The 19,374-nt window shown below is 32.3% G+C and overlaps 2 protein-coding genes and 1 long non-coding RNA gene across 3 annotated transcripts in view; 1 reads left to right on the plus strand and 2 right to left on the minus strand.

Annotated features, from left to right (window-relative positions):
• LOC105205952 (mediator of RNA polymerase II transcription subunit 17) overlaps positions 1 to 10,342 on the minus strand; it is a 143,047-nt gene extending 132,705 nt beyond the window's left edge. The window contains exons 1-2 of the mRNA XM_039449995.1: positions 10,183 to 10,342; positions 9,729 to 9,911 (exon numbers count right to left, since the gene is read on the minus strand). Of these exons, the coding sequence (XP_039305929.1) occupies positions 9,729 to 9,911; positions 10,183 to 10,304 (305 nt within the window). The 5' untranslated portion in view covers positions 10,305 to 10,342. The remainder of the gene's footprint in view (positions 1 to 9,728; positions 9,912 to 10,182) is intronic.
• A 5,137-nt stretch (positions 10,343 to 15,479) lies between these two features.
• Positions 15,480 to 16,443, plus strand: LOC120357917. Its single transcript, XR_005574921.1, has 2 exons — positions 15,480 to 15,722; positions 15,808 to 16,443. It is a non-coding gene; the product is annotated as an uncharacterized LOC120357917 (long non-coding RNA).
• On the minus strand, positions 16,270 to 17,429 carry LOC105206083 (methionine aminopeptidase 1D, mitochondrial-like). The gene is made up of 4 exons (XM_026136153.2): positions 17,243 to 17,429; positions 17,004 to 17,157; positions 16,799 to 16,909; positions 16,270 to 16,613 (listed from the first exon to the last, which is right to left on the minus strand). The coding sequence occupies exons 1-4, from the start codon at positions 17,294 to 17,296 to the stop codon at positions 16,513 to 16,515; spliced, it is 420 nt and encodes a 139-aa protein (XP_025991938.2). The 5' UTR covers positions 17,297 to 17,429; the 3' UTR covers positions 16,270 to 16,512.
• Between the last annotated feature and the right edge of the window lie 1,945 nt (positions 17,430 to 19,374).

The raw sequence follows: 19,374 nt of genomic DNA on the forward strand, positions 1-19,374 counted from the left end.
TTGTCCACAAATACGATTCCGTAAGTACGAAATATTACAACCAGGTGTATGGCAGCAACTTGTAACTGAAAAACTATGGAATTCCTACAAAATAAGGTGTGGCTATAACTTCAAACGAAATAAAATTTATAATAACACAATTACGATTGAAGGCAAATGTTTTTGTGGATCAATTATTAATGGTATTATCAATAACGTAAATCTTGGAACTGATAATATTATGAATTGCATCCGTACAAAAGGAACTGGTATTTGTGGAAAAAGATTTTTAAGAAATCCTGAACGAATGCAAATCGGTCAAATGTTCTGGGATAGGCATTTAGCAGAAGTATATAGAGCTAAACGTGCAGAAGAGTTAATGGAAATAAATGATCCGGAACCGTCGCATTTATATAAAGCAAAAGGTTTAAGAAATGTAAAATAAGAGTATTGCCAATATTTATGTTTTAATAAGGATCCGCTTAAATCATTATTAACAGGACAAAAAAGTACATATAAAAACATGATTCATAATTTGGGATTGAATCCTTTTTTTGTTTATTATTGGACAAGCCATCAAATAGCTATACATATACAGAGAATGTGCTGCCCGGTTACACTTCAGTCGCTATTGATGCAACTGGTAGTGTTGTAAGAAAAATCAATAGACCTAACAATAATAAATCAAAGCACATTTTTTTATATTCGTGTGTGCTTAACAATACAGATAATAATTTTGCAATAACGCAAATGATATCTGAATGCCAGACGACTAATGCAATATCTTTTTGGCTCATGGAATGGTTGCGAACAAAAATACCTGTGCCAAAAGAAGTTACATGTGATTCGTCTAAAACTTTATTAACGGCTATAATTCGAGTTTTCACTAATTATAAAGGAATAGATGAGTATGTTGCGAAATGTTGGGAGAACGATGTGCCATCATGTTATATTCGTATAGACGTAGCACATTTTGTAAAAAGTTACGCAAATTTTTTAAAAAGCATAAATCCTCGCGTTAAAACATTTTTTTTTTAAATGCATAGGACAATTAATTCTTGCACAAACATTACAAGAAGCAGAAGAAATACTAAGTGCAATAATTGTTATTTCTAAAAGTGAAGAATTTCTTCTTGACGGAACACCTACACTCACCGAAATATACAAAGAAAAAATAAAACTTATACTGACTGACAACGAATCCATACCTTTTAAAAAAGATTTCGATTCCCTCCAAGATACCGAACTAGATTTAGACATATCGGACGATAACAACACATATGGTGAATGGGCTAATATCATTTATAAGAAACTATTAAATGCATTAATTGATAATGGAAATCGGGCAAATGCGCATTTTTATCCTTCCTTCGTTGATCGCATAATGCGTGATATCAAATGGTACCCTTTATGGTTATGTATATGTCTTAGAAAATTCGGATATGGTAGGATTCCTGCCTCAAGCGCAGTCGTAGAATCCGAATTTAACAACATAAAGTGCAGATTATTTGCAAGTGCATTGCCAACGAGGGCAGACTTGTTCGTATTTCGTCATATCGATTATATTAATGGACGTATAAAGCTTGTCGAGGCAAAAAATATTAATGTTCCTTTAAAAAAAAAAAAAATTTAGAAATAATCAAAACAGAATCAAACAAAGTACAAAATTTGTCTATTAATGATGCATTAGTTTTCACAGATACATGCTCGGCATGTAAATCTGGAGATAAATTAAAAAATGAATATTTATGTATCGTGTGCAACACGCCCGTGCATATGTCCAATGAATGCTCTAAGATATTTGATAATGAAAAACATAGCACACAAAGAATCTGTATTTCATGTCAAAATATTCCCAAAACAGATATTGTAAATGCTATCAACAGTAATGAGTTGGAGAATTGGCGCAGATTGTCATTAAAATCGGAAAAAAAATAGAGATATTTAGAAAAAAATAATATAACTTTTGATTTAAAAGAAACTAAATTAAAAAATATTCCCATTTTACGATATGGAAGCAGTATTAATTTGAAACCAATTAATATAAAAGGAAAAAAAATATCGATAATTCAAACCTGTGCTTTCGATAGCATCTTTAAAATCTTTTTAATTTTATTATTCCAAAGCGAACACTTCAAAACAGCAATAACCAATATTAGCGATACCAATATTTTTTTACAAATTATTTTGGATACATTTGCGAACGGATTAACTAAACATACATATTACTTAAGATGTGTTATTTTATACGATGTTTTTGAAGCTAAAGAAACGTACGATAATTGTTTTCTTCTAAATTGTGAAACATCAATAGGGCATCTTTGTAAAAAATTATTTCATAACATAAGTAGTGTAAGATTACTTCATGTAATGTATGTAGCAATATGCGAGAGAAAACATTTCCAACAATCCATATAAAATTAGAAGAATTATTGGAGCCGACATTTCCAAGTACCATTGAAAAGAACTTTATGTTAAAACCAAAACGTTGCCAAAACATGAAACTAGAAAATACAAAATGCACCGGTACACAAAGTACAAAAATTTCAGAAGTTGGTAAATATAATTGAAATGTAACACAAGAAACATAATCAAATACGAGAAAAAGTGAGGTAACGGTTGCAATTATGGTTCAAATTTTAAATATAGGTCAAATTTGAAAAATTAAATGTTTTACAAACATATACATATTTATATTTATATATTTGCACGCACGCACGCGCGCACGCACGTACGCACGCACAAAACATGTATTAAAAAGGTATGTTTACTTATGTTAGCATACACTAACGTTCAATTATGCCGACTTATAATTAAATCGACATAATTATATAAAAAAATTTTGAACATTTTAAAACTTAACGTTTTTCTACTAGTCTTTTTTAGTTCTTAATTGACCAATAATTGAGACCGACACCATATGTGTAATATTGTATAAATCTGTAAATTAAACAATAGAATTTAAAGTTTTGAGTTTTCTTCTTTTAAATAAATATGTAATATATTATTGTTAATTTATCTAATAATTATTTTACAGGTACATTTGTAATACTAGAAATATACGACACGTATAATACGACAAATGAGGTGGCATTAAATAAAATTCCTCAAAAATTACTATGCACATTTATGAAAGAGGAATATGTATTAAGAGGCATTATAGATTTCAAACAACCTAAAAATACCAGGAATATTCCGAAGAATGTTGCAGAACATTTTACAGCAATCATTTTTCAAAATAATCAATGGTTGGAATACGATGATTGCAAAACTCAACCAAAGAAGCTCCCAAAAAATTAGAAAGCAAATATACAAGTTATTATATATAGCATTTAAATAAGCACAATAAAAAATTAATCAAATATTTTCAAAAATGTATTTGAAAAAAACTTATGAATAAGACAAAACAAAGTATTCCGACTTATTTTTGAACCTCACCTTTTTTAAAATCCTTTTAAACTGTTATATCAGATCTTCTTTCAATAGTATTATAATATTTAATTAGTAATGTATAAGACATACATAATGTACTAACTCTTTCCAGTATTCATCAGATAAAATCAGTTGCTACAGAGAAAAGTCCCTTAATGTTTGCAGCATGACAATCGAAATAATTTAAACACAAGAGTACATGGATCGTTGATTTATTGTGTAAAGTGTAGAAAAAGGGGTCGTGAGATAGGTGCAGAGTAGTGAGATATCTGATATAATTCGTGTTGAATTCTAAGAATAATTAATAAAATAACGCCATAGATCTATTTAAATATCGTGGGACGATCTTACTGATCATTAGTATTCACTACGGTTTTATAAAAGCTGAATTTTAATTTTAAAGATAATACAAATTTTTACAGATATATAATCTTTGCGTAATATTTTTTAAAAAGTATGATAAATATTGAATTTTTAACTGTAGTCTAACATAATTGTCCTAAAAATCTTTTTCATCTTAGAAACATTTTATGGCGATTTTGTCTCTGACGTCTCAAGAGAAAAGTACCTTAGGAGTGGCAGTGTAAAAATTGAAACCGCGTGGATGTGGAAGCGCATAAATCGTAGATTAATCGTATATAATTGTTTCAACTATCCTTTTCATTTTAAAGGCATTTCATGAAGATTTTGTCTCTGACGTCAGAGAAGAAGTCCCTTAAGGGTTGCAGCGCAAAAATCGAAACCGCATGGATATGGAAGCGCATAAATCGTAGATTAATCGTACATAATTGTTTCAACTATCGTTTTCATTTTAAATACATTTCATGAAGATTTTGTCTCTGACGTCAGGGGAGAAGTCCCTTAAAGGTTGCAGCGCAAAAATTGAAACCGCGTGGATGTAGAAGCGCATAAATCGTAGATTAATCGTACATAATTGTTTCAACTATCCTTTTCATTTTAAAGGCATTTCATGAAGGTTTTGTCTCTGACGTCAGGGGAGAAGTCCCTGAAGAGTTGCAGCGCAAAAATTGAAACCGCGTGGATGTGGAAGCGCATAAATCGTAGATTAATCGTACATAATTGTTTCAACTATCCCTTTCATTTTAAAGGCATTTCATGAAGATTTTGTCTCTGACGTCAGGGGAGAAGTACCTTAGGGATGGCAGCGCAAAAATCCAAAATACTCTGAAATGAGAGCGCATAAATCCTGTATATTTCATTTTTTGGAATTGTTGTTATTAACCCTGTGGGGGGGGGGGCTTACTGGCAGCCTACTGAGCCCCCCCCTTCAAAAAATATTTTTCTTGGCTAAATGGAATGAGCGCAAAATTTTTAACTTGTGGATTTAGAAAGCGCATAAATAGCGCATTATTATATAATTTTTTTATTAAATTTCCTTAAAGTGAGGGGGCTAGCTAGGCTGACGTAGTCGAATCAAGTAGCGGTCAAAGATCTAGATACTTTATACACTGATGTGAGAAAAAAATTACTAAATTTACGTAAGGCGTTTTGTTTATATTGAATTACTAAATTTGAAGACTGCCAATAAAATATATTGAATTACTAAATTTGAATACTGCCAATGAAATATTTACTTACAGTACATAAGTATTTACTCAATAAAAAAATAATAATTAAATGATAATTAAATCACTCCTTGTATTAAATAAATATATATTTACGTTCAAACAAAATTTTATTGGGGCAATATTCAAATAATTATTAAATTTTAGTAATTTTTTCTCACATCAGTGTAGGTATTTAGATTTATGATCGCTTCTTGATCTGAGTTTAGATCCAAGTACTCAAAATTTACAAAATTTTAGGATTTTGTCTCAATTTCGAGTTCCGACAGGATTTCGGGACCCGACTCGACTTCGAGTCCCAACTTGATTTCGGCTACCTGTAAGTTTCGGGTACCCAAAGTTTTTCCGAGTATCCGAACTTTACAAACTTTCGGGTCCCAACCCAATCCCGAAAAAAAAATCCCGACCCGACCCAAAACTCGGGTACTCGTAATTTCGGGTACACCCCTAATAAATACATGATTTTATGCAAAGAAAGTACGTTTTTCGCGTCTTCTCGAAAAAGTTGATAAATGGGCGATTGTTGGGGTGGGGAATATTGCCATCCGTGGACGGCAAAATCGACATTTCTGTAAAGTGCGCATGCGCATTTTTCTCACAAAACTCCGAACGTTTCGTGACGTATGCGCTGAGGGTATAGGGTCAAAATGCATGAGCAAAGGTAGTACACTAACCTCTCATAACCTATAACCGAGACAGGCAGTGACAGGAAAATGCCACGCACTTGTTTTGCCTGAAATACCATAAAAAACATACTTCCTTTGCATAAAATATTGTATGCAACATAGAGCCAAACGCGTTCTCAACTTCGGACACTGTTTTCAGCACTCGGCTGCGCTACGTGCGCTTTGTGCGCTCTACGCCTTGCTACGCCTCGTACTAAAAACATTATCCTCAGTCAAGAACGGCAAAGCTCAACTCCACGTTGCATAATGTGCTACTATTACTCTTCAAGACGCAAAAAATATAAAAATTACAATAAATTGTTTTTTTATAATTACTTTTATATCAAAAACGCAAAAATTATTGTAAAACTATTAAAATTAATAACAATATAACAGTATTATTAATTTTCTTAGGAATCAGTTACATAGTAAAAGTCAATATTATCTGTGAAATGAATAAATCAATAAAAAACGGTAAATTGATGCACGTATAACTATAACTGTAAGCACACGAATTCCATGCAACATTACTGGTTATCTTTGATCAGTTGTAATTCAAAAATAAAACAGTTATAATTCAAAAATAATAACTGTTTTATTGTAGCCTCGGCGGTTTTGTATTAGCATTTTTATTTTATTTTATCTCCAGAATATGCAATTGAAACATTGTTCGGTGATTGCGAAACACCCTGTTTACATACATGGATGTTTGGCATCGTGAGCGCGCATGCTCATGAGTGCGTGTGCGTGCGTGCGTGCGTGCGTGCGTGCGTGCGTGCGTGCGTGCGTGCGTGCGTGCGTGCGTGCGTGCGTGCGTGCGTGCGTGCGTGCGTGCGTGCGTGCGTGCGTGCGTGCGTGCGTGCGTGCGTGCGTGCGTGCGTGCGTGCGTGCGTGCGTGCGTGCGTGCGTGCGTGCGTGCGTGCGTGCGTGCGTGCGTGCGTGCGTGCGTGCGTGCGTGCGTGCGTGCGTGCGTGCGTGCGTGTGTGTGTGTGTGTGTAGACAGAGATAGAACAGCGATAGTGGAATATAGCTGGGGTGATGGAATATTACGTATAATTCGCGTTAAGAATAACGGTTGCTCTAAGACCGTTAAAATTACTGGGTTATGGTCTAGTTAAACATTATAGGATGTTTACTGGCCATTGAAGTTTGCTGTTTTTATAAAAACTAAATTTCACTTTGCAGAGAAAAGTAGCAGAAATGTTTACAGATATACAGGGTATCCCGTAACGCTTCATAAATATTTCAGGAAGCAAAAGAGGATATTTTAAACTAAAAGTTCCTTTGCCAATTTTGGTTCAGATCATTATTTACCAAGTTATTAACAGTTAGTTGATCAATCAGATTGCACATAGCCGAAGCGCCCAGAAGCGTAGCGTGTCGTGGGACTCCTCGCGCTTACTGTAAACATTCTTCCGATTAAAATGTCATTCTAATTCTTCATATTAATAAATCAATCAATCAATCAATAAATGGCTAGATAAATAATCAAATAGATAGATAAATGAGTAAGAATAAATTACAATTAGAAATTTATCTAACTTTTGATTATTTTTGATTGTAATGTATTATTTATTTATTTATTTACATGTTTAATTCAATTATTTAATCCATTTGCTCATTCAGTTACTTAATGTCTATGGCTACCCTCGTAGCGATCGCTAATTTTTCCCCATCAATGGGGAAAAATTAACTACGAGATGTTTGGCATGGGTATAAAAGATTATTGAAAAAAAACATTATCAAAATAAATTGTATAGTAAATAATTTGTTAAACATCTTCAAAAAATGTTTTGACATGTATCACACATGATTATTTCGCTTTATTGTGAAATAAGTTGAAACCGATGAAGCTATCCGTTTTTATTTAAAATCAGTTTTTTTTTAAATTATTTAATTTGTTTGAAGAAAAACTTTTTAACAAATTGTTTGTAAACAATTTATTTCGATTACTTCTTGTTAGCGTACTAATATTGGCATGTAACGTACAATTATATCTTTTTCCTTATAATTCGATCATGTTATTAACGTACAATTCTGTCTTTTTTCCTCACAATTACGTTATTATTTTAAATCAAAAATTAAAATTTACAAATATGTAATTAATTAAATTCTCAATTATCACTTTCATCTTTTCGTTACACAGTAAACAATGTTTTGTTAAATTTAACATACATATTTTATTATGTACCAAACAGTTCATCCAAATTTTTTTGTTAATTGAATTCATTAAATACATATGTTAAAAAGTAACACAAATATTATGTAAAAAATTAACACAAAGAAATGACATAATTTGGACACAAATTGTGGAAACACATTTCTTCAGTAAAATTGAACAAATGGGTGAAATAATTAAATTAAACAAAGAAATAAATAATTAAATAATAAATAAAAATCAAAAATAATCAAAAATTAGATAAATTTACAATTGTAATTTATTCTTATTCATTTACCTATTTATTCGATTATTTATCTACCCATTGATTGATTGATTGATTGATTGATTGATTTAGTAATATCAAGAATTAGAATAACATTATAATCGAGAGAATGTTTACAGTAAGCGTGAGAAGTCCCACGGCACGCTACGCTTCTGGGCGCTCCGGCTGCGTGCAATCTGATTGATCAACTTTAACTGTTAAGAACTTGGTAAATAATGATTTGAGCCAAAATTGGCAAAAAAACTTTTAGTTCAAAATTTCATCCTCTATCGCTCCCTGAAATATTTATGAAGCGTTACGGGACATTCTGTTTATTTTCTACACAATTGTAAAAAATGTGTTACATATTAATATTTTAACTTTAATCTAACTTGTGAATTTCAAATAATAGTATTAAATTTAACGAGTGGCGTAATGTGAATACGAAATTTGGCAAATAAAGTCATGTTATATGAGGATTATGGTTGTGGAATATAGTCTGACATGTTGCATTTCTCCTAAAACTTTACAATCTCATTATAAACATTATATAATATTTATTAAAAATTAAAAAATTATTTTAAAAATGTGTTATTTATTGTATAATTTATTTTGATAATGTTTTTTTCCAATAATCTTCTTTTATAGCTAAACATCTCGTAGTTAACTTTTCCCCATCGCTACAAGGTTAGCCATAAAAATTAAGTAACTGAATGAACAAATGGATTAAATAATTGAATTAAACAAATGCAAAAATAAATAATAAAAAAAATCAAAAATAATAAAAAATTGGATAAATTTCCAATTGTAATTTATTCCTACTTATTTACCTATTTATTTGGTTATCTACCCATTGATTGATTGATTGATTAATTTATTAATATTAAAAATTAGAATAAAATTTTAATTGTGAGAATGTTTAAAGTAAGCGCAAGGAACCCCCGACACACTATACTTCTGAGTGCTCCGGCTAAACGCAATTTGATTGATCAACTCTAACCGTTAATAACTCGATAAATAATGATCTGAGTCATAATTGGCAAAATTATTAGTTCAAAATTTCATCCTCTTTTGCTCCCTGAAATATTTATGATGCATTACAGAACACCCTGTACATATACATATACATGCATATATATATATATGTGTGTGTGTGTGTGTGTGTGTGTGTGTGTGTGTGTGTGTGTGTGTGTGTGTGTGTGTGTGTGTGTGTGTGTGTGTGTACAAAGTGTGAGATACAAAGTGCAGTAATTGACAATAGCATGTGTATATATGCATGTATGTGTGTGTGTGTGTGTGTGTGAGAGAGAGAGAGAGAGAGAGAGAGTGTGTGTGTGTGTGTGTGTGTATTACATAGCTGACCAATTTCTATTTAGGATATTATTTATATTATAGTGTATTATTTAAACTTCGGTTTTGGAGTAATTTCTAACAAATGTTTGGCATGAATTAGAACTTCATATAGAATTCATATAAAATTATTATTAAGAACTAGGATCTATTTTGACCAACAATAATAGCATTTCCTTCGTTCATGTTTAATATTTTTATTGGTCGAGTTTCACATGCTATTGTCAATTACTGCACTTTACTTGTTACATTTCTAGTTAATAAATCATAAACTTGTTGCATTTACAACAAACCTTAATTTGTTCCTAACGCTGTCCCATGGCCATAAAGAGGATTGAAATAAAGCAGAATCCTTCGTCTCTTCCTCGCTCTTCTCGCTACCTTCCAATTGTTCCTTCTTTACATCCTCACCGTTTGTCTTACTAAAGTCGATTTTTTGAGCAATTTTCGCCAAGTTCTCCGATAAAGTAAGAGGTCTGCAACATAATTAATAAGATGGATTTTTATGGAAAAATACTAATGGATTTGCAAAAAAAACTATTAAAATACATTGAATTAAAATGGTTTTCCAATTCTTTACAACATCTTTCATAAGTCCAATAACATTTTTCTATAAAAAAAATCCCTTTTCTTTCCTCCTTGAAATTAAGGTTAGAGAGATGCAAAGTGCACTTAGTATCTAACGCAAATTTCGTTAAATTAGTATTTTTATTGAAGTCTTTATTAATGCCAAATTTATTTACGTACGCTTGGTAAATTTCTTGGCCATCATAAGTGATTTCTTGTATCTGATTCTCGATAGGCGCTTCTACAGAAATATTGACGGAATACGCCATTGTTGTTTTCATATCCAATCTAGCACAGAACATATACTATGAAAATGAAAGCTCTGTATTTAGCATGAGAAGCAAAAAGCAAGATACTGCCATCTGGTGGTGAAATAGAAAATTAAATAAACTGTAGAAGAGAGTAAAAGGGTCTTCAGGGGGCTGATTGCGTATTCCAAAACCTAGTGAAAATGGTAAAAGTGAGCTCTCACTCGATTGGCTACATTTCGCCATAGTGGAAATGCGACATTTTCCACCTGACATTGCTCGGCAAGTATTTTGATGTCGAGTTCAATCAAACTGTATCGAATTTGGTCAAGTTTACGGAGTCTCGTATTGTTTCAGAATGGAGGACCTTTTATTTTTTATCGAGCAGGAGGAAAATGCGAATTAGAAAAAGAATTAGAAAAAGAAATTTAAATTTGTTAAGAAGGAGACTGAGAAATACTCAGGACCATTCGATATTCTAGATAATATATTCTAGATAATACATTGTAAAATTGTATAAAGTATATAAATAAATTAATAATTATATAAGTATATAAATAATAAATAACAATAAATGAATAATAAGATGTAAATAATATAAATATATATTGAAATAAATTATGCGATATTTACGCACCGTTTTTTTTAAATTAATATCTTACTCGGGACACTCGGGTCGTCAATCGTCAACAGGAGGGACTTTGAGATTATTAGAGATAAGGCGTGTTTTCTATTCCTGCACTAGACTGCACTGGAACGTTCTTTCTTGCTTTCGCTAACTTTGAAATATCTATCTATTTCATTTTAAGTGTACACCCAAGGACTTTGATTCTGTCCATGGGGAAATTTTCCAAACTGAGAAGTCGCTATCTTTCTACATACTTACAGTTCTTGATTAACGTAACGACCAATAAGCTCTAGTCGTTTTATTAATCATGAACTGCAAGTATGTAGAAAGTGGTGACTTCTCAGTTTGGAAAATTTCCCCATGGACAGAATCAAAGTCCTTGGGTGTACACCCAAGGACTTTGATTCTGTCCATGGGGAAATTTTTCATACTGAGAAGTCGTTATCTTTCTACATACTTACAGTTCATGATTAACGTAACGACCAATAAGCTCTAGTTGTTTCATTAATCATGAACTGCGAGTATGTAGAAAGTGGTGACTTCTTAGTTTGGAAAATTTCACCATGGACAGAATCAAAGTCCTTGGGTGTACACTTATTTAGAGAGTTCAGGAACAGAAAACAAACGGATTATTTAACTCAGAGGCGACGCACCGTTTGTTAAGCCTGCCGCAGACGATACGTTTTTTCTTACGGGATTGCTTACGTGCTCCTATACTGGCAGTCTTACGTACTCCCGTACTGGAAATGGGTAGCTTACGGGCTACGCTACTGGCTCGCGTACTGGATTTTCGTAATAGATCACGTCCTATTTTTCTTACGTGTTCTGTACTGGTTTATTGTGAAAGCCAATCAAGACGCAGTCTGTATAGGTTATACTGGATTATACCAGGTTATACTGTCGAAATGTTGTCAAAGTTCAAACGTGAATTCACTTCGTCGTGACGTCGTGCAAAAATGACGTCGTGCAAACATGACGTCGTGCAAAAATGAAAAGACTTCAAAATAGTCCAAAAAAAGTATTTTATGTTTAATAGAGGCCTACTAATAGGAACCATGTTTATATGCGATAAACACACCAAATTACTATAATAAGCACAGTAAAAGTAAGGCATTAAAGAATGTATTGACTGTCGACTCCATAAACGTCGGCGATATTTATTTTGTTGTCGCAATTTTTCAATAATTAAAAATAATGCAATAGCAATTTTACGACAATGTACAACTGTTGCAATAATTTCATCCATCTCATCTATCTCATCCATATTTAAGCGTGCCGCTTCTATGAAACAAATTTCAGTTGCTCAGCCCGTACGAAAACTCACACCGTGTGAAGCCACGGCCAGTAGCACTGCCAGTACCATTGTCCGTACGGTAGCAAGTAAAAAAATCCAGTTAGAAATCCAGTAAGAAAAAACGTAGTCGTCTGCGACAGGCTTTATTTTGGTGTTTACGATAACCAAAAATTGAGTTGGGTTCCACTAGGGCCGAAAAATGTTGGGCGTAACTCTCTCTAGTACCTTTATGATTTATGACAACTCAACGCTGTATCGTCACAGTGGGTGCTTTCCAACAAGAGTACCACAATGACACAGTGTCACACAGAGAGACACAGGGTGTTTACGATAACTCAAGTTGAGTTGGTTTCCACTAGGGCCGAAAAATATTAGGCGCGATTCTCTCTAGTATCTATATGATACATGACAACTCAACGCTGTATCGTATTGCCTGAGTTAAGGGCCTCGCACATGAAATGCATAACAGAGCATAAGAGTAGCATAAGGCCTTTGGACCAATGGGAATCTTATGTAAATCAATATGGCGACTTTATGCTGAATGCTCATTGGCCCATTGGTCTTATGTTGTGCTTATGTTATGTTATGCATTTTATGTGCGAGGCCCTTAAGTTCTTAAAACATATAATGGCTGCGGTCCACTTGACGTTACAAATGCTTCGAAGCGTTTAATTAACCAATCGGAACAATGAATTTTACAAATTGACCAATCAAAAAATACTTAGAAGCATTTGTAGCGCCAAGTGGACCGTAGCCAATACTGGAAGGAGCATAGTCTCTTGAAAGTGTCGTCAAATAGATTGACAGAGATAGATAGATGATGATACTAGGTTGTAATGCGCATGACCAGGGAAGCGCGGGCAAATGAATTATAGCACAAAACGGTATATGTATAAAGGTCAATAAAAAACTAATTTATGATAAAAAAAATATTGAAGTGACAAGTGACAAATTATAATTTATATTAAATGAATAAAAACGCATTCAAATGTAAATAATAATTTGTATATTTATTTATTGGTTATCGAACAGTACAAGTTTCGTATATTTGTGCCTGATATAATTATCTTTTTCACAAAGTAGCTTATTCGTATGATGTATTTGAATCTTTAAATATTGTTTAATAATTAATCTAATCATTTCTGTTCTGTGATTAAAAAACAGATCTTGTAAATAATTAAACTTACATGTGATATGTAGACGCCCGATCTCGTTCCTTGCAAATGTAGCAATACATTATTGTCACAATTTCGTAGAATAGTGTTCAATTCTTCCAAAGAAGTTTTTTGATTACGCGTCCTGAACTCAATACAACTCAATACTTACAAAGCTCAATTGAAGGTTAGCTAGATGCCTTGGATGGCGACCGTGCACGCATCTGTATGAAGCATGCGCATTACAAGTTAGGACCATCATCTCTCCATCCTTGTCAATCTACTCTCGGACAATCAAATACACGGGGCAGATAGGGCTATTCTCCTTCCAGTACTATATGTTCGGGGTGAGCACGATTGGACACCGCACGATTGGACACCACCACTCACAGCGGCCGATACCTAGAGTTTTTCCGTTGGTTTGGTTAGATAAGTCAAGATGATTGGTTGGTGTCCAATCGTGCTGTGTCCAAAAGAGTGTCACCCATATGTTCTAAGGTTAAGTTAGACCTCGTGCTCAATCGGTGGACTGCGTAGAATAGTCGAAATATAAAACAGTACGATTATAAAGCACAAATTAATTTTAGAAATAGAAACATTATGTATGCGAAATTAAATAAATGTTTTGAATATATTTCCAATTTAAAAGAAAGTTTATATAAAAAGATGATCATTAATTTTTGTAGAAACGCTAGATTTTTAGGTTTTTGTATTTCAATTAAATGTTTAATAAGATTATGCGTTGCAAAAAACCAAATTCTTTGTTATAATATATTTGCCCTTACAAATTAAGCCAAGATCATTTAGAACTTATGTTTAGTATTATAAGACAGCAATTTAGATGCAATAATAACCCTAGTTCAAAACAATTTCAAAGTGCAGTAAAAAAAATTTTGCTTCATATGGAATTGAAAGAAGATTCATCTGGAAACTGTATTTCATTATCAAATATAAATATATTATATTTTACTTTTTTGTTAAATTTAATTACGACAATAAATAAAACCGTCAATAATGGAAAATAAACATTAGTAACTGATACATTAAATTGCGATAATAAAAACTTACAAATATATGATATTATTTTGTATTGTAATAAAAATAACTTGCAGTTAATTACGAGATTCTCCCGCAGTATTATATCATATATATCAGACATTGCAGTACGTTTTATAACAAAAAAAAAAAAAAAATTGTGAACAGTGTGTCCACGCTTTGACAGAACTCCAGCTAAATTCTTACAACCATGATTTGTTTTTCATAAAAAATAAAAGAGGCTTATTATTTCCTTCATAAGATGCAATATTTATGTGTGAGGTTTATGAGAAACTTATTCAAATAGCTATTATAAAATTTCTACATAGTACACCTAAGGACTTTGATTCTGTCCATGGGGAAATTATCCAAACTGAGAAGTCGCTATCTTTCTACATACTTACAGTTTATGATTAACGTAACGACCAATTAGCTTTAGTTGTTTCATTAATCATGAACTGCAAATATGTAGAAAGTGGTGACTTCTCAGTTTGAAAAATTTCCCCATGGACAGAATCAAAGTTCTTGGGTGTACACCCAAGGGGGTCTATGGCTCAATGCACACAGGACGCGTCAACGCGTTACGCGTGGCGAATAGCTAATCATTCTTTTGCTTTCTTATTTCTTGTCATAAAAACGAAAAAATGATTGGCTATTCGCCACGCGTAACGCGTTGACGCGTCCTGTGTGCATTGAGCCTATCGTGTAACATTTCCCCTAGGGCGGAAACGTGAAAAGTGAAAAGTTTCACGTGAACTGCACGATCATGTATGTACAGTCGTTTTCATTATAGTTGCGACACTTTTTTTTGGATGCATTTCTGAACGCGCAACTATAACGAGAGATGAGAACGACTGTAGTTGTGGAGGTTAGCGCGAAATATCAAACGTTGGTATACAAGATGTCGCAAATAAAATTTGGGTACCTTGGAGGAAATATAAAATAAGTATACTCGCAAATATTTTTCAAATAGATTTTTTTAAAAAATATTCGCACATTTTCCGTATTTGATCGGTTTTAATCTAATTAAGTTTATAAATTCGTCATTACAACACGATGAGCTGAGATGCTTAGATGTAGTTAAATAAATTGTAACTGTAACGAATATTAAAAATTAACATTTTAAGTATTTGTTACAATTATAATTATAATTTATTTAACTACATCTAAGCATCTCTGATCATCGTTGTTGTAATGACAAATTTATAAAGCTCAATTAAACCAAAGCCAATCCAATAGAAAAAGATGTGTTATTTATTAATTAAAACTAACTTTTTCTTTTTTGCAGAAGTAGAGAGCACACAAGGATGAGACATTGGAAGCCTTTGCAAGAAGGTGATATATTCAATGTTGATATAACAGTAAGTAGTCTCATCTTTTATGAAAAACGTTCTATAAAATTGTATTCTTTTCCTAGTTAAAAAAAATTATAATTACAAATTATAGGTTTATCTTAATGGCTATCTCGGCGATTGCTCAAGTTGGTGAGGAAGCTATTCAACTTCTGTATAAAGTAATGCAAGTTCTTTTTTACAGAGACGCAAGATCTTTCCCAAAGGTACATTAACAAAATTCCTATGTATATATCTTACAGACCAATAATTTCAACTACATTGTTAACAATCTGCTTGCCCTGCTTTTCAGTATCATTTTGCCATTATCACGAAAGAAAAAGAAGTTGAAAAACAAGGGCCGCTAACTTTGGAGAGCTATTAGGGACCTGCAATTCTATAAAATTTTTTTCTTATTTAAAATAAACTTAATAAAAAATCTAGAGTAAAGATCCATTTCTTTAATTGAATAAATTGAAAGAAGTTTTCAATTATATATTTATTTGCATTACATGTACAAAAGACTAAGAAAATATTGATTCTGGTAACCGTATTGATAATCTTCATTCTAACAGACATAAATTTTACCTAACTTTTATTTTTACATATAAAAACACAAGATAGTACTTGTAAGATTAAAACGCATATGTGCAAATTAATTTATGTATGCTAAAAATAATATATTTCATAGGTACTTTTTATATAAAATAGCAATAATATTGATTGTACATTAAAGTGTTAGCACTTTGCATCCAGTATCTGTTATTAAAATTGTATGTTCAACTTGAGTTGTCCTAAAATTATCAATAGTACAAGTTGTCTATCCATCTTCCAGAATTTCAATCTGCGTTGTTCCTTGACTTAAAGCTGGTTCAATAGTAAATGTCATATCTGGTTTTATTTTGTCAGAAAAATCATTTGCTGTAAAATAAAAAAGAGGCGTTAAAATATCAGTATACATATAAGACAATTTAATATTTACAGTTATGTAGAAATTTATTTTAAAAGCAAGATATATTTGATCTATAAATTGGAATTAGATAATTTCTATTAGTCATATGCCAATGCGCGTTAATATTGATAGTAACAAAATATTTTCACTGTACCGAAGTGATAAATGTCTGGAGCACCATGAAAGTAAGTTCCGATATCACGACCCAAAAGTGCAGGTATTACATTCAAATTGTGTTTATTTATTGTCTCTTCTATTACATTACCTGAAAACAAAATAGAAAAATTATACAAAATGATAAAAATGAATGTTATAGCATATAACCAAATTAAGATTTTTAATCATGTACAAATTATTACCAATATTGCAGAAATATTCATTTGATTTGCATATTTCAATAGCTGACTTTAAACACAATTCTGTGATTATTATCAATCGTTTGCCTTCAGAATGTACCTCACCAAAACATTGAAACATGACTGAGCAATCGTCGTGATAGCCATTAAGATAAACCTATAATTTGCAATTATAATTTTTTTTAACTAGGAAAAGAATACAATTTTATAAAACGTTTTTCATAAAAGATGAGACTACTTACTGTTATAGTAACATTGAGTATATCACCTTCTTGCAAAGGCTTCCAATGTCTCATCCTTGTGTGCTCTCTACTTCTGCAAAAAAGAAAAAGTTAGTTTTAATTAATAAATAACACATCTTCTTGTATTGGATTGGCTTTGGTCTAATTGAGCTTTATAAATTCGTCATTACAACAACGATGATCAGAGATGCTTAGATGTAGTTAAATAAATTATAATTATAGCTGTAACAAATACTTAAAATGTTAATTTTTAATATTTGTTACAGTTACAATTTATTTAACTATATCTAAGCATCTCAGCTCATCGTGTTGTAATGACGAATTTATAAACTTAATTAGATTAAAACCGATCAAATACGGAAAATGTGCGAATATTTTTTTAAAAAATCTATTTGAAAAATATTTACGAGTATACTTATCTTATATTTCCTCCAAGGTACCCAAATTTTATTTGCGACACCTTGTATACCAACGTTTGATATTTCGCGCTAACCTCCACAACTACAGTCGTTCTCATCTCTCGTTATAGTTGCGCGTTCAGAAATGCATCCAAAAAAAAGTGTCGCAACTATAATGAAAACGACTGTACACCCAAGGACTTTCTGTCCTTGGGGAAATTTTCCAAATTGAGAAGTTGCTATCTTTCTACATACTTACACTTCATGATTAACGTAACGACCAATAAGCTCTAAAGGGCCTCGCATATAAAATGCATAACATAACATAAGCACAACATAAGAACGATGGACCAATGAGCATCCAACATAAAGTCGCCATATTGATTTACATAAGATTCCCATTGGTCCAGAGACCTTATGCTACGTTTATGCTCTATTATGCATTTTATGTGCGAGGCCCTTTAGGGAAAAAGTTTCATGATCGACCTCCAGGTAATACGATACAGCGTTGAGTTGTCATAAATCATAAAGATACTAGAGAGAGTTATGCCCAACATTTTTCGGCCCTAGTGGAACCCAACTCAATTTGGGTTATCGTAAACATCCACAGTAGAGTCCTATATAAAGAGAGAAGCGACATCGAACCCCCACCACAACCTTCAGTATCCAATTGAGTCCTCCACCGCCATTTTGGGACCGCTTTAACGTCATCAAACACCATTCGTATCATTCTACAAACAGCTGTGGTCACAATATGGCTGCTCGCTTAGCCAACCAAGGCTGTGTTCCGTTTTTACTGGCAGTACTGAAAATTTATAGTTCACGTCACATATACTATACATTTTCAGTACTGGCAGTTAATATCGGAACACAGCCCAAGTATCAATCAGATTACCAATCAGAGCTTCGGACATCAATGTCGCTTCTCTCTTTATATAGGACTCTAACCCACAGTGTAACACAGTTGTGTAGTCTAATTGGAACAGATAAGTTACCAAACATGGTTACTAGAGCGCGTAAACGACTGACTTAGTAAAAAACACAGATTCGAATTGAATCAGAAATCTATCCGTAGAAAATCCAGACTTGTTAAAGAAGAAATTTTACATTATCCAACGTAAGAATAACATCTTTACAATGCCGACAAAAGAATAAACTTGCAAATTAATCCGATGAAATACGTATGAATAATGAATAATCAACGAATGCATCGTTTCTTAGGCTTATACATATCTTTAAATAAAAATAATGAATATTGATTACCATATAAAAATTCTGGGTCTGGTACGTTATTTTCAAACACGAGACATTTTTAGTAAAAATATAAGTCCATTGTGCTAATTTAAAAATGTAGCATGTAAAGAAACGAAAGATTCAAACTATAATTTTAATTTTGTATGTTAAGGCGACAAAACATAACTGGGGGTCGATCATGAAACTTTTTCTCTAAAGCGGAAACGTGAAAAGTGAAAAATTTCTTCATTCACTTCAATAGTAAAGATTTTCACTTTTCACGTTTTCTCCTTAGAGAAAAAGTTTCATGATCGACCCCCTAAACCATGATGTAAGAAGAAAGATGAAACAAGTAACCAGATGCGCAGTAGACCATACTCTAGACCAATCAGAAGTGGGTCCAAATTTTGAGATTCAATATGGCTACGGCTCCGGTACTGGGGCGTATTTATACTTGTATTTATACGTGAATCGGAAATAATCGGTAAATCGGAGAAATTC

This window comes from Solenopsis invicta, chromosome 5, assembly GCF_016802725.1.
Source record: "Solenopsis invicta isolate M01_SB chromosome 5, UNIL_Sinv_3.0, whole genome shotgun sequence".
NCBI classification, from domain to species: Eukaryota; Metazoa; Arthropoda; class Insecta; order Hymenoptera; family Formicidae; genus Solenopsis; species Solenopsis invicta.

Coding starts and splice junctions, on each gene's coding strand:
- LOC105206083 (XM_026136153.2), bottom strand. CDS start 17,296: ATGAGACATTGGAAGCCTTTGCAAGAAGGTGATATACTCAATGTTACT. Junction 16,910..17,003: donor TGAATATTTCTGCAATATTG/GTAATAATTTGT, acceptor TTTTGTTTTCAG/GTAATGTAATAGAAGAGACA. Junction 16,614..16,798: donor TCCAGACATTTATCACTTCG/GTACAGTGAAAA, acceptor TTTATTTTACAG/CAAATGATTTTTCTGACAAA.